Genomic DNA, 12,533 nt, shown 5'->3' on the forward strand with positions numbered 1-12,533 from the left:
GCATTATAACTCATGAACGGCTTGAGCTAACAACATGAAACCTTCAGGGTATTAAGATATGACCAAAATCTTGGACTTTAACCAACAGCTTATTCTGGCGGGCAATTAGCATTCAGCTCCCCAATGCATTTCTTTCATATTATATAAGATATTTTCTATTACTACGAGAGATTCTTTTCTTTTCTTTCTTTCTTTTTTTTTAATACTATGAAAGATGGATTGGCCATGTAGAGAGAATGGAGAATGAGAGACTCTTGGGAAAGTGTGAGCAAGGTGGAGGGGGAAGGGGAAGGGTAAAACCAATACAGTTCAACCTTTTTTGTATTATTTTGATTTCCTTTTTTGATATTATGTGTTCCATTTTTATGGCAAAATAAATTTTGGTAGACGTGATGAAGTTTGTGAGTAAATTTTGAGCGTTATTATTATTTTTTTCCTCTTTTAAATCTTCCGAGTATAGTACACACAGAGAAGGTTGTAAGTTTATTTTGGGCATTACAGTGTATTTGGTTTTACCATATTAATAGCTGAGTAGAGAGCAGTATACATGGTGGATTGTGTAAGCACATTCTAAGCATCATCTCTTAAACACAATGTATTCATGCATCTCAAAATGAAGGGACCATGTATGTGGCACTTGTTTCTTTGTTTTATTTCTTCGAAGGAACAACTGTGCAGGTTTCAAGCCCGTGATTCTTTCATCATAGCATAAAAAATCTGTGATCTGTGAACACATTCTGAGCATTACTCAATTTTTTTTAAAGTCAGATTTTCACCTTTTGAGTGGAATACAGTGTACACATTTTGTAAACACATTCTGAGCATTATCTACCATATATTCAGGCTGTGAAGGATCTGCAGACTTCTTCCAGTGTGACAATGGCATCACTTGCCTTGATATAAGCAAGGTTTGCAATGGTATCCGGGATTGTAGAGATGGAGCAGACGAAGCAAACTGCGGTAAGTATGGAAAGAAAGAATGCGGCTTTGTCAGCATCGTGGTGTTTGCATTGTTTATGTTGTTACATTGCTAGAATCATCATCATCATGTTCATCATCAGTACTCTTTAGGTTACTTCAGGTTCGCAGTGGCATCCAGGAATGTAGTGATGGATTAGATGAGGCAACTCATGGTGAGTATATTTTAGTATCCCTATTACTGTACATTGTTTATGTTACTGTTTCACCATCAGTGGATGCTGGAAAGGAATGCCTTCACATGGTGGCACCAGCACAACCAGGCAGTTCCACTGACAAGTTGTAGAAACATCCCTCCCAATATTACTTGAAAGTAGGGTGGATTGTATGAGAAGGGCAACTTCAGCCTGCAGTCCACCAGGTTCACATTCAGATGAACCTAGGGTCAGAACAACAACAATAACAACAACAACATCACCAACATTGTTTTCATCATCATCTCTCACATGACTGCTTTGGGGTAAATGCTTTCACATTATTTACCTAAGCTTAGTGGAATTTAGGTTATCTGTGTATGGTGTCAAAAACCATGGAGTCTGTTTTCACTGGTATCTTATCTGAATGAATTTGAATTTGACAGCAATATTTAATTAAAGAAGTCTCAATGTTTCTTCATCAGTTGGCTATTTCTCATATACAGGGTGGACCATATATTACACATCTCAGTTTTCACATTGTAGGGATGGCTTAGTGCCCTGGTGTGAGGAGTGTAGAAATTTTGCCTGCTGTGTGAAATGAATAATCAACCATGAAATCAGTACACATGAAAAGCATAAATGATAAATTATGAAATGCCTCATGGGAAGCAGAAGATAATGCAGGGCAGACACAGATAACACAAAATGAACTGTCTTTGCAACTTACAATAATTGGGTTGTATAATAAATGGATCATCTTGTATATCTAGGGTGTCATGATGCCAGGTACAGTACAAACTCCCAAAGCCAAAATGTTTGAGTCTAAAGGTTTTGTGGAAATTAGAATATTTTGGAAAGTAAAATCATAGTGGTGCTGTAACTATGAAAAAATCATGTAAAAAATATCCTACAGTACCAGGAACAGTTAATTTATTAAGTACCTTTATTAGTAATACGGTATATCATCTGTTGTTATACTTGTCCTAAAATATGTATTGTCTTCAAATTGGTTGTGTGAGGACAAATTATATCAGCACCCCTTATTGCATGAAAAAATATTTTGGAAAATACAGGTTTTGGAAATCTGATAATTGGATTTGGGAGGCTGTACTGTACTGTCAAAACATTGCTAAGTTTAATGTTAACCCTGTGAATCCAGGTGATATCCTTTTTAACTTATTCTTGCTGGAGCCAGATTATTCTGTTCAGCTTACATAAATTGTCCCATACTGACAGGGTTCATGAAGAATGTATCAAACCCCTTCCCTTCAGTGCAAAAAATCTGCCTTGATCTAATACATTCTGAAAATAATGTGATGTTTCCTCTGAAGGGGTCCCCATATTTGAGTTGTCCTGGGTGCAGTTGGTGTTTTCTAAGGACCGTAAGCTAAACCCAGTGCCAGATCCAGCTGATTTCCCAATGATTGCTGAAAGCTGTTGGAAGACAGAAAAACTGAGATGTCTGATAAAATGTGTAACAATGTGAGAGTCTCAGTTTGGACTTTGACTCTGTGTACAGTCTATCCTAAGCTGAATAAAATCTCCAGGTGAGGTGGAAATTTAATGTGAAGGACATCTCTGGCCTTTTGAATTAACTTTGCCATTTTCTTGGCATACCTGACACCATGCCCTCCTCATGTATCAAGGAAAATTGCCTCAAAATTAATCCACTCATAAGGGAACACATTTATTTGGTAAGAAATATATAACATTCATCCATTTGTAGGACTTGATGGTTTTAAATTTTTAAAAACTCCTCTACAGTGTTTTATTACAGCACACAGATCACAAAAGTACATAGCCACATTGATGACTCTACCATTTTTACCCTAACAGCCTGAAATTGCCATCTTGCAGTCCTGAATGCTGACCTGTAACAGTAGATTAACACTGTAAAATGATGCTTGTCACAAAGAAGTGCAATGGAAAGAATGTAGAGCCATAGTATTGTCTTTATCCGCCACTGAGTTATGTGAAATAAACTGTAAAAGGACAAAAATTTGGGCCAAGTTAGAGTGAAACCAGTATTGATGAATTGTCATATAAAATGGGGTGGGTACTTTACTCTTTTCACCTTAGCTTAACCTAGATTTTCATCTTTTTGTGGCTTATTTTAGGTTGCTGAGTGGCAGAGTAAGAGTGATATGGTTTTACATAGGCTCCATAGTACTTCTTTGTGACTAGCATCATATTCCAGTGCTAATTGATTGTCATGCCCTACCATTCAGGTTAGAGAGATGACAGTTTTAGAACAGATTAGAGTAAAACAGATATACTGATGTATACTTTATGTAAAGCTGTTACCCCTTTTTTTTGACACATTTGCCCATGTTGCCACATCACAGGCTGCCGCAGTGACGAGTTCCAGTGTGATGACAACACCTGTATCCTCCTAGCTCAGCGGTGCGACGGCCGAGTGGATTGTCGTGATGGCTCCGATGAAAGGGGATGTCGTGAGTATCAAGTCTTTCTTTTTTTTGCTTCTCTCTTTACTTTTATTTTCCATGTTTGCAGGACATCTTACTCTCCATGGTCTGCATTTACACATTTAAAATCAGCTTCTTCCCATAAATTGTTTTTGGAATTACAGGAAGAAAGAAAAAGACATGGGAAGAGGAAACACTCTCCTTTCCCCATCAATCCTGTAGAAACAAATCTGAGGCAGTCCCAAAAATATTTATGATTGTTTCATTGTTGTAACTGATGTTTGTTTGATGCAGGAAGAACTAAAAACATTGGAGAACTTTGCATTCTCCTCTCTTTTTTGTATTGTATCATGTTGTTTGTAAAGGCACCAACATGCATGCATGGTAAGACAGTCATAGTTTTACAATAACTTTCCTCATGTAACTAAGGTTTATCGTATTTATTTATTTAGAAATAACATTATTGGGAAAGACTGTATTTCCATCCTTCCTGTAAAAAACAAACCTGAATTATGGCAGCAGATTGATCATAAATACATTTGAGAATGCCAACAGAGTTACAAAGGGGAGTTGTTTGTAGGTTTGTTAAATATCTCAGCCCAGGTTCTTAGGAGCAAAATGAAGAAGAAGAGGACTCAAGTTGAAGAAACCACCACATTGTTTGGTTGTGAAAAAGAAAACTGCAAGTTGCCAAGGATCCACTCAAGAAAAAGGAAAGGTTGTTTTTATAAAGGTTGCAAGTTGACAAAGGTCTTCTCAGGAGAGAGAAAAGATTGTTTGTATTAAGAATGCAAGTTGTTGAAGGTCCTCAAAAGAAAATAGATTTTCATTCTTTGCTTTTTTTAAGATTACAAGTTGTTGAAGATTCACTCAAGAATAAGGAAGACTTTTTTCTTTTCTTTTTTGTTTTCACCACAGTATTATTAAGCTAAGCTCAGTATATTTTTCTGTATTTCACCCATTTGTACAAAACATGACTGTATTACTGTACTTTTAATGTGCCAGCAACTGTCAATAATGTACAACATGTAATTGCAGGAACCCCATATTTTATTATTGATTTAGCTGGGTTATTTCATGCACTCTGATTGAACTGTATTTGGGTTATTCTTTATTGTGTGTTGTTATTTTTAAGCCCTTTGAATCTAGCTGTGTTCTTATATATTTCGTTCTTGCTATCTCCCAGTGGTTTTGTTCATTTTAGAGGAGACCGTTCAACTAGAGGGGTTAGATATTGCATTCATTAACCCCTTCATAGCTCAAGATCTTACCTAAGCTGAATAAAGTCATCTGGATATAGCAGAAATAAGGTTAAAAAATGTAAGATTTATTGTGTTGCCTTAATAGTTTTCTTTACTAAGCATTACCCGTCATAGGAGGATCAGGATGTTGAGAAGGTAAGGATCTTCATTCAGTTTTTTGTATGATCTTGCTTGTTATTAATATTTTACTGTATATTGTATTTGTTATGAGTACCATAACAGTAGTCACCTCACTAACAGTGTCTTTTGTACAGTATGTAATTACTGTATACAGTATACTGGTTATTGAGATATTTGTAGGTTCAGTGGTTGGTCAAAATTGCAGATGTGTTGATGTGTTTGTCTTGATATTAGTATGGCAAGTCCTTTTTTATATGTTGCCTTTTCTGTGTTCTTTGCAATTGAATCCACAGTAAATTATAAAAATGATTTCTTGTTTAAGTTCCATTGCCGCCTATAAAGATGATAGCCTATACCAGTTTTGCCCAGTTTATGGTACAGGTGCCAGTAGGGTGGAAAAAGTTGTGATATTTTGAAATACATTCTGGACATATAACAAGGACTTTCTGTACAGTACTGTATTGCTACTGCAACTTTACAATAGTAAAGTAATTAGTAGCATTTTACTGTATGGTGTAGTGTGATTAGCCTTATAGCACTGTTTTTACCCTTATTGCATGGCTTGTTTAATGTGTTTATTTCAGCCCATGACATTATATTATTTTGCATTGCTGGTATTGATAGTTACAAGACTTTCATCTATTACCGTATATCTGTAGCACAGCATGATACAATCATCACTCAGCATTTTGTTATGGTGGTGGAGAGGGGGTGCCTTCTCACAGTGGCACTAATGTAACTGAGCAGCAGAGCTGCCTGTTTGTACAAACTTCCCTCAACTTCCTCCCAGAAGGAGGGTGGTGAACTGCAGGCAAAGGGTAGCTTCAGCTTGCTTTTCACTGACTACACATTCAGATGAGCTAAGGGCCACAGCAGGAACAGCATTTTGTTGTAAAATCTCACTGGTGCAAAATTTCTTCCCAGTTCTGCTTTTTCTCATGGGTTTGTCAGGCTTGGTGACACCCACGGGCCCTGTTAGATCTGGGGCTAGAGTTATAAACACTCTTAAGCTCAGGATGTGTATAAGAGTGTTTGCATATACTGTATGTTTGTTTTCACTCATACATCCACAAAACACTTCACTGTCAATTTAGGGTGAATATTAAAGTTACATTCAGTAATGTGAAAAATTATCCTGTAAATTGAATAATATTTTTTATAAATATGGCATCTGATGTTTTTATCATGTTGAGCAGTGTGTGTAAGCATTTTTCTTAGGTATATATTAATTTGTATTGAATTAATCCTTTTTTAGAATGAGGTAGAGAGACAGACAGAGAGACTCAAAATTTTATTGTAGGAGATAGAGATTGAAGAACAGAATTGAAAAATCACATTAATTTTTCACTTTCATAAATTCTGTGAATACTGTACAGTGAAATGAGTCTGTAGATTATGCTTGCTACTATTAGTCAATTTTAGTCAGCTTAGGAGGACCCCCTAATAATGAAGCTGTTGTTGGAAGCTATATTTAACCTTTCCAGTCTAACAAACTCTCCTACATTGACAAAAAATGTGGTAGTAGCAAGAGTATAACACTGGGTGGTCCATAATAGTATAACGCTCCTCATCCACTTCACTAGGTGATTTCTCCTGTGTTATGGGGACAGCGAGGTCAGATCTATCACCGTCTACCCTGCTTTGGTACAATTGGCACAAAAAATCATGCCACCTTTCCCATTCTTCCTTCCATCAATGGTGAATCCACAACAGATGCTGATGTCTCTGTTCTGTAGTTAACCCCTTTGCTCTCCACATCCCCAGAATGGGACAGAACTAGGCATTTTCAAAATTTAATAAAGAAGGGAACCCCAGGATAGGGACCTATGAGCTTTGTGACTATGAACCAACAGGCGGAGGGCGGTACACCAAGCACCCTTTCAGCAAAATCCCACACACAGGAACTCTGGGAGCTAAGGGGTTAGTCATCAGTGTCAGTTGGTCTGGATTTACCACATTAATAATGAGAGGCGACAAGACTTTTGATGCTGATTGTACATTGCAAAACACATGCACCCACTCCCACTGCCACACCCACACCCACACCAGCAGACTGAGCCATCCCTGCAGCACATAAGATACTGCCAGGTAAGATTGTTCCTGAGTGTCATTTATGGACCATCCTGTATAACACGACATCACAATAATGACAGCGTTAAAGGAAAACAAAGGATTCCTCCATATTATAATGGGTTGGCTTCATCATTCTGATGATATATTTTATATTATTGCAAACATCAGACAGTTTTATTCAGCTCTAGAGTGACTGTTCAAAGTGGGGGAGTTAGGTATAGCCTTTGCTAGCTCCTTCAGTACTTGAAGTATGTCTTAAGTTGATTAAAATCATCTGGTCTTAGCAAGAATAAGATATCAGAAGGGAGAGGGATGCCTTCATGAGGTGGCACAGATCTAGCCAGGCAGCTCAACTACCTGGTTATACCAACATTATTCATGTATTTCCCCATCCCTCAAAAGGATGATGGTGGAAACTGCAGGAAAAGGACAACTAGTCTGCAGTACACTTGGTTCACATTTCAGATGAACCTGGGGCTACAACAATTACTGCTCCAAAAAACAAAATTTGTGTGTATGTCATCAGAATGAAGTGGTTTTTGACAGCTGTACTATCATGGGTATTTCCTTCTTACTGTTAGATAATTAACCCTGTGAATCTGGAAGACATCAGTATGTAGACTACTCTTGCTGACGTTAAACAGTTTCATTCAGTCTTGGACAGACCTTTAGTAGTGAAGGGGTTAATGAGAGCTATATCTAATCCCTTTTGTTTGAAAAGTCTATCCAAAACTGAATAAAATCATCCAGTGATGGCAAGAATTATTTAAAAAAAAATAAAGCCCCAGACTCAGAGGGTTAAGTGCAGAGCAAGGACATGGAAGAATTTAGAACTAAAAGGAATGTTCAGCAGCTCTTGTGGGGCTCTTGAGATGCCGAGAGTTGCCAGTGTATGCAGTATTGCATTATGTATTTTATATTAGTGAATGTTGTTTTTTGTACCTGTGTTTGATGGTGTTTCATATAGTGTAGTTTGTCCAGCATGGGTTTTGGCCTTTATGAATGATATTAACACTAAGGATGTATGAACTTATTATTGTCTAGTATTATACTGTAGAGTAGTTAGTGTAGTGAATGAGTAGCTCGTGTGGCTGTGTTATTAAAACTGAGAGCATGGAGGTGTTGACAAACCCTCAGTTTTTGATAATCATATGTTTAAGGTAATGGCGAGGGCAGATAAGTGCTCATCTCTGGGGCCTTTGAGCCTGTGGTAGGATATTCATCCACTAACCTGGGATATGGCCTTGGCCACTACATCATCCAAGTTACCATAGTTACCCCTATGTGTTACCCTTGATACTTATTTCCCTAAACAACCCACAAAGTTTTGGTGGACACCTGGGTCAAGTGGTGCCAGCTGCCCACGCCAAAATTAAATCTTAGTGCCAGTGGTCACTTGAGCAACATCTTTTTAATGTTTGGTGTGATCAGCCTGCATCCCACAGTACATAGTGCAGTCCCCAGCAATAGAGAGAAAACAGATACATTTTATCTTCATCACTTGCTTCATTATACCTGTTTTTATTTTAACTTGGGCCAAATTTTCATCTTTTTGTAGCTTATGTACAAGCTACGAAATCATTGTCAGAAAAAGACAGTGCCATGGTTCTTCATTGTTTAGATGGCATTTCTTCAAGACGAGCATGATTTACTAATGTTAATCTGTTGTTACAACTCAGAATTCAAGATGGAGAGAGGGGAATTTTAGGCAAAGGTAGAGTAAAACCAGTATAATTATTGTCAAGGATTGGGGGTTTATCCATGCCTTCACTCTCCCAGTTTTAATAATACAACCCATAGACTCAGGTATTGCTTGTATCATATGCCAGTACAATAACCACTTTAACAAAAGCTATAGTTGCATTCATGGGACAAGTGAAGTGAAGTATTGTAGATGTTGGGTGTCTTGGGAACTGTGAGAGGATTTTCCGGAGGTTACTGCTCAGCTAATTTTAAACAATATGTGTTGTATCAGTGTGGGTCTAGTTTTCAGCTGTTACAGGGCTACAATTACTGATGACATTATGGGCAGAAATCTGTCTATCTATCTATCTGTTGCCAGGTGCATAAATCTTGTAAGAGCTGGCCAGAAACAATTTGCCTGAATGTTGCTGTGCCCCATCCCATTTGGCTGCCCTCTTTCCATCTCACACATCCCTTCCTCATATCCATCTGTCCATCATTCATCCTTGCCATCTCCCCTCCTTCTCCTCAACCTCTCCCCCTCCACCTCACTCACATACACTTTTCTAGTCATTCATTCTCCATCTCCACATGACCAAACCATCTCAGATTATTTCCCTTAACACATTCAGTCAGCAATATTCCTTTACTTCCTCCTGTATCTTTCTGTTTTTCCATTTAACACCACATGCCTCTCTCATGTAACTCATTGTCACTGCACTCAAAAATAGTCTCTCTCATAATTCTCCCACTAGGTCATCAGTAATAGCAGCTCCATAGTAGGTGAGAATCGGACTCATGTTGGTACGGGATTTCTTTCTCAAATTTTAGACCAAGAATAGCCTCTGGAAGTTTGTCACTCATTTTCTGTGCCACCCGTTATACAGCATCAAGGGTTTTGTTCCATTGTTTTGCATCATGTCTTTATACTTACTCCATGTTTAAAGTTGTTTCCATTTCAGTTCCTTCAGTCCAGTGATGCATAACTTTATTTTATCTTTGCTACCTTCAGATATTATATTTAGCTTAAGAGAGACTTTTGTCTGGAAGGGTTAGATACAGCCTTGATTAACCCTTCAGTACCAGATGCATTTCCTAAACTAAATAAAATCATCTGAAGGTACACAGAAAGATGTGTCATCAAATTGAAGGAATTAAGTTACTGATGAATTAACACTTCTTCTTTGCTTAAAGGTCTCTGTAATTCATTACAAAGTAGTTTTGAAGGTAAAAATTTAGCACTTTTTTTTTTTTTCAGCATTAGATATAACCAAAATCATGTCTCACTCAAAATTGTTGAACTAAAATTTTTGCCTGCACACATTTTAAGCTTTAGCCCCCATATCTGGGTGGTCGTTTTTAGCTTATGCTTGCTTCATTGTTAATTTTCTTCAACTTAGGATTGATTGATCACAGTAAAGAGATCATGTCATTGTAAAAATAGAGGTCGTTGCCACTGCACCGAATAAAAGCAGAACAAGGCTATAATAAATATGACAAATAAAAGGAGTCATCAAAGATGAAAATCAAAAATAAACCATTAGGGACACACCTAAAAAAAAATAAATAAATAAAATAAAGCATAAAACTGCCACAGTTAAAAGTTTCCACATTAGGACAGGCCTTTCCTGTTGAAGGAATTTATAACATCAGATCCATCCAGTTCAAAAATCTATCCTAAGTTGGATAAAATTGTCAGGAGATGGCAAGAATAAAATGAAGACGACATCCTCGGGCTCACTAGATTCAGTATGGGCTGACTGTATCCTCCTCCCATATAGCTTGCGATGCTGACGAGTTCACGTGTGGTGATGGCACATGTATTCCGGAGACAAGCAGGTGTAATTTTGTTCAAGATTGTGCAGATGCATCGGATGAGTTAAACTGCCCCTCAGGTAAGGACAGGTATAGTCTGTGTTTGTCATCATCATCATCATCATCATCATCATCTTCTTCATCATCATCATTGTCATTTATCATCATCATCATCGTCATTGTCATCATCATCATCATCATCATCATTGTCATTTATCATCATCATCATCATCATCATCATCATCATCATCGTCATCATTATCATCATCATCATCTTCCAGACCTCTTTTCCCACCTGAAGTGTGATGAGGTAGGATCCAGAATGTTGTTTGTTTTTTCTTGACAAACCAAGGCCAGTTCCACAACTTGAAAACCAAGTCATGGTTTTATGAACTTTGATGGGCCTTAGTTAAGGGGAAGGGATGATTCTCCTTGGTTAATAGTCAAATTACCCATCCAGTATAACTGCACTTAGCCATTAACTGAGCTGAAAAGGGTTGGGGATCTTTGCTAAGTTAGAACAAACGCACTCTTGGGATCTTTGGTTAAAACAAGCACACTGTATTACTATGTTTTTCTTCAGCATTATTATTCAAGATGTTCGCTCATGTATGAAAGTTTGCGTAATATTTAATTTCATCTGTTCTTCACCTTACTGGCTTATATTCCCAATTTGAGAGAGAGGCTTGCAATGTTTCTTTGCTGTTAGGTAATGCACTTTAATATAATGCGTCATGGAGGATAAAGATGGACATGACCCAAGTGTAAAGCAATGCAGTGTAGTACCCAATGGTAGGCAAACTTTTTTCCCCATTTGCAGTGTTCAGCATGTCTATCTATCTGTCTATTGCCAGACGCCTCAATCCCGTTTGGGGTGGCCACAAACAAATCGCCTCCAAGTCGCCCTGTCCCCCGCCATTTCACTCCCCTGCTCCCAACTCACACCCCCCTCTCTCATATACCTCTCCACCCCATCTCTCCATCTCATCCTCGGCCTCCCCCTCCCTCTTTCCCCCTCCACCTCACTCACATACACTCTCTTCGTCAGTCTTTGATCCTCCATCCTCTCCACATGGCCAAACCACCTCAGTGTGTTCCTCATAACGCTTCCTATCACATCCACATCAACACCACAACGCTCCTTTATATCCTCATTCGTCAGCCTGTCTCTCCATGTGACTCCACAGGCTCCTCTTAAATAACTCATTTCCATGGCTCTCACTCTTGACTTGTGTCCTTCCAACAACGTCCAAGCTTCACTTCCGTACGTTAGAGTTGGTATCACAATACTGTCATGTAGTAACTTTTTCACTTCCATGCTCACTTCCCTGTTTCTTATCACTGCTTTCAAAGAACCAGCAACCTTTCTTCCCTGCTGTACCCTTTCAAGCACTTCACCCTCCAAACCTCCATCCTTACTCATCACACTACCCAATTACTTAAACGTACTCACATTTTCCAATTCCTCACCATCCAACCTCACTGTACATTCACTGACTTCACCTCTCTCAAAGACCATCACTTTACTCTTCCCTACATTCACCTTTATATTCCGTTTCTTACACACTCTCTCAAACTCATCCACCAAGCCTTGCAGCTCCCCTTCGTCTTGACTCAACAACACGGTATCATCTGCAAACAACAGTACAGGGAGTTTCCAAACACTATCCTCTCTCACCAGGGCCACTCCAACATCCACTACCCTACCTTGTACCTCTTTTATTACCCCATCCATGTACAGATTGAACAACCATGCAGACATGTGATTACTGTAATATCATCTGTTACGTGTTTTGAACTTTTAGCAAACCATTGTTCAGTTCTGTAGAATGTTGTATATCAAGAATTTATGCCTAAACTAGGGTATCTGTAAAAGTACTGTAATATTCTAAGGACAGTTGTGGTGTAAAAGATGGAGGGTGGGCTTTTCATGAAGACTGAGAGGTACATAGCATGCCTACGGAACCATATCACATTTTTTTTTTTTGTTGCACTCATACTTCTATGGGTATACCTTTTAGAACATTTTCTTGTGGTGA

General features: G+C 38.3%; 1 protein-coding gene across 1 annotated transcript in view; it reads left to right on the plus strand.

The window, feature by feature from the left end:
- trol (terribly reduced optic lobes) overlaps window positions 1-12,533 on the plus strand; it is a 466,521-nt gene that overhangs the window by 188,847 nt on the left and 265,141 nt on the right. The window contains exons 13-16 of the mRNA XM_080271051.1: window positions 844-960; window positions 2,447-2,551; window positions 3,461-3,568; window positions 10,461-10,574. Of these exons, the coding sequence (XP_080127177.1) occupies window positions 844-960; window positions 2,447-2,551; window positions 3,461-3,568; window positions 10,461-10,574 (444 nt within the window). The remainder of the gene's footprint in view (window positions 1-843; window positions 961-2,446; window positions 2,552-3,460; window positions 3,569-10,460; window positions 10,575-12,533) is intronic.

This window comes from Coenobita brevimanus, chromosome 44, assembly GCF_032717465.1.
Source record: "Coenobita brevimanus isolate Jiangsu-jjx chromosome 44, ASM3271746v2, whole genome shotgun sequence".
In the NCBI taxonomy this organism is placed as follows: Eukaryota; Metazoa; Arthropoda; class Malacostraca; order Decapoda; family Coenobitidae; genus Coenobita; species Coenobita brevimanus.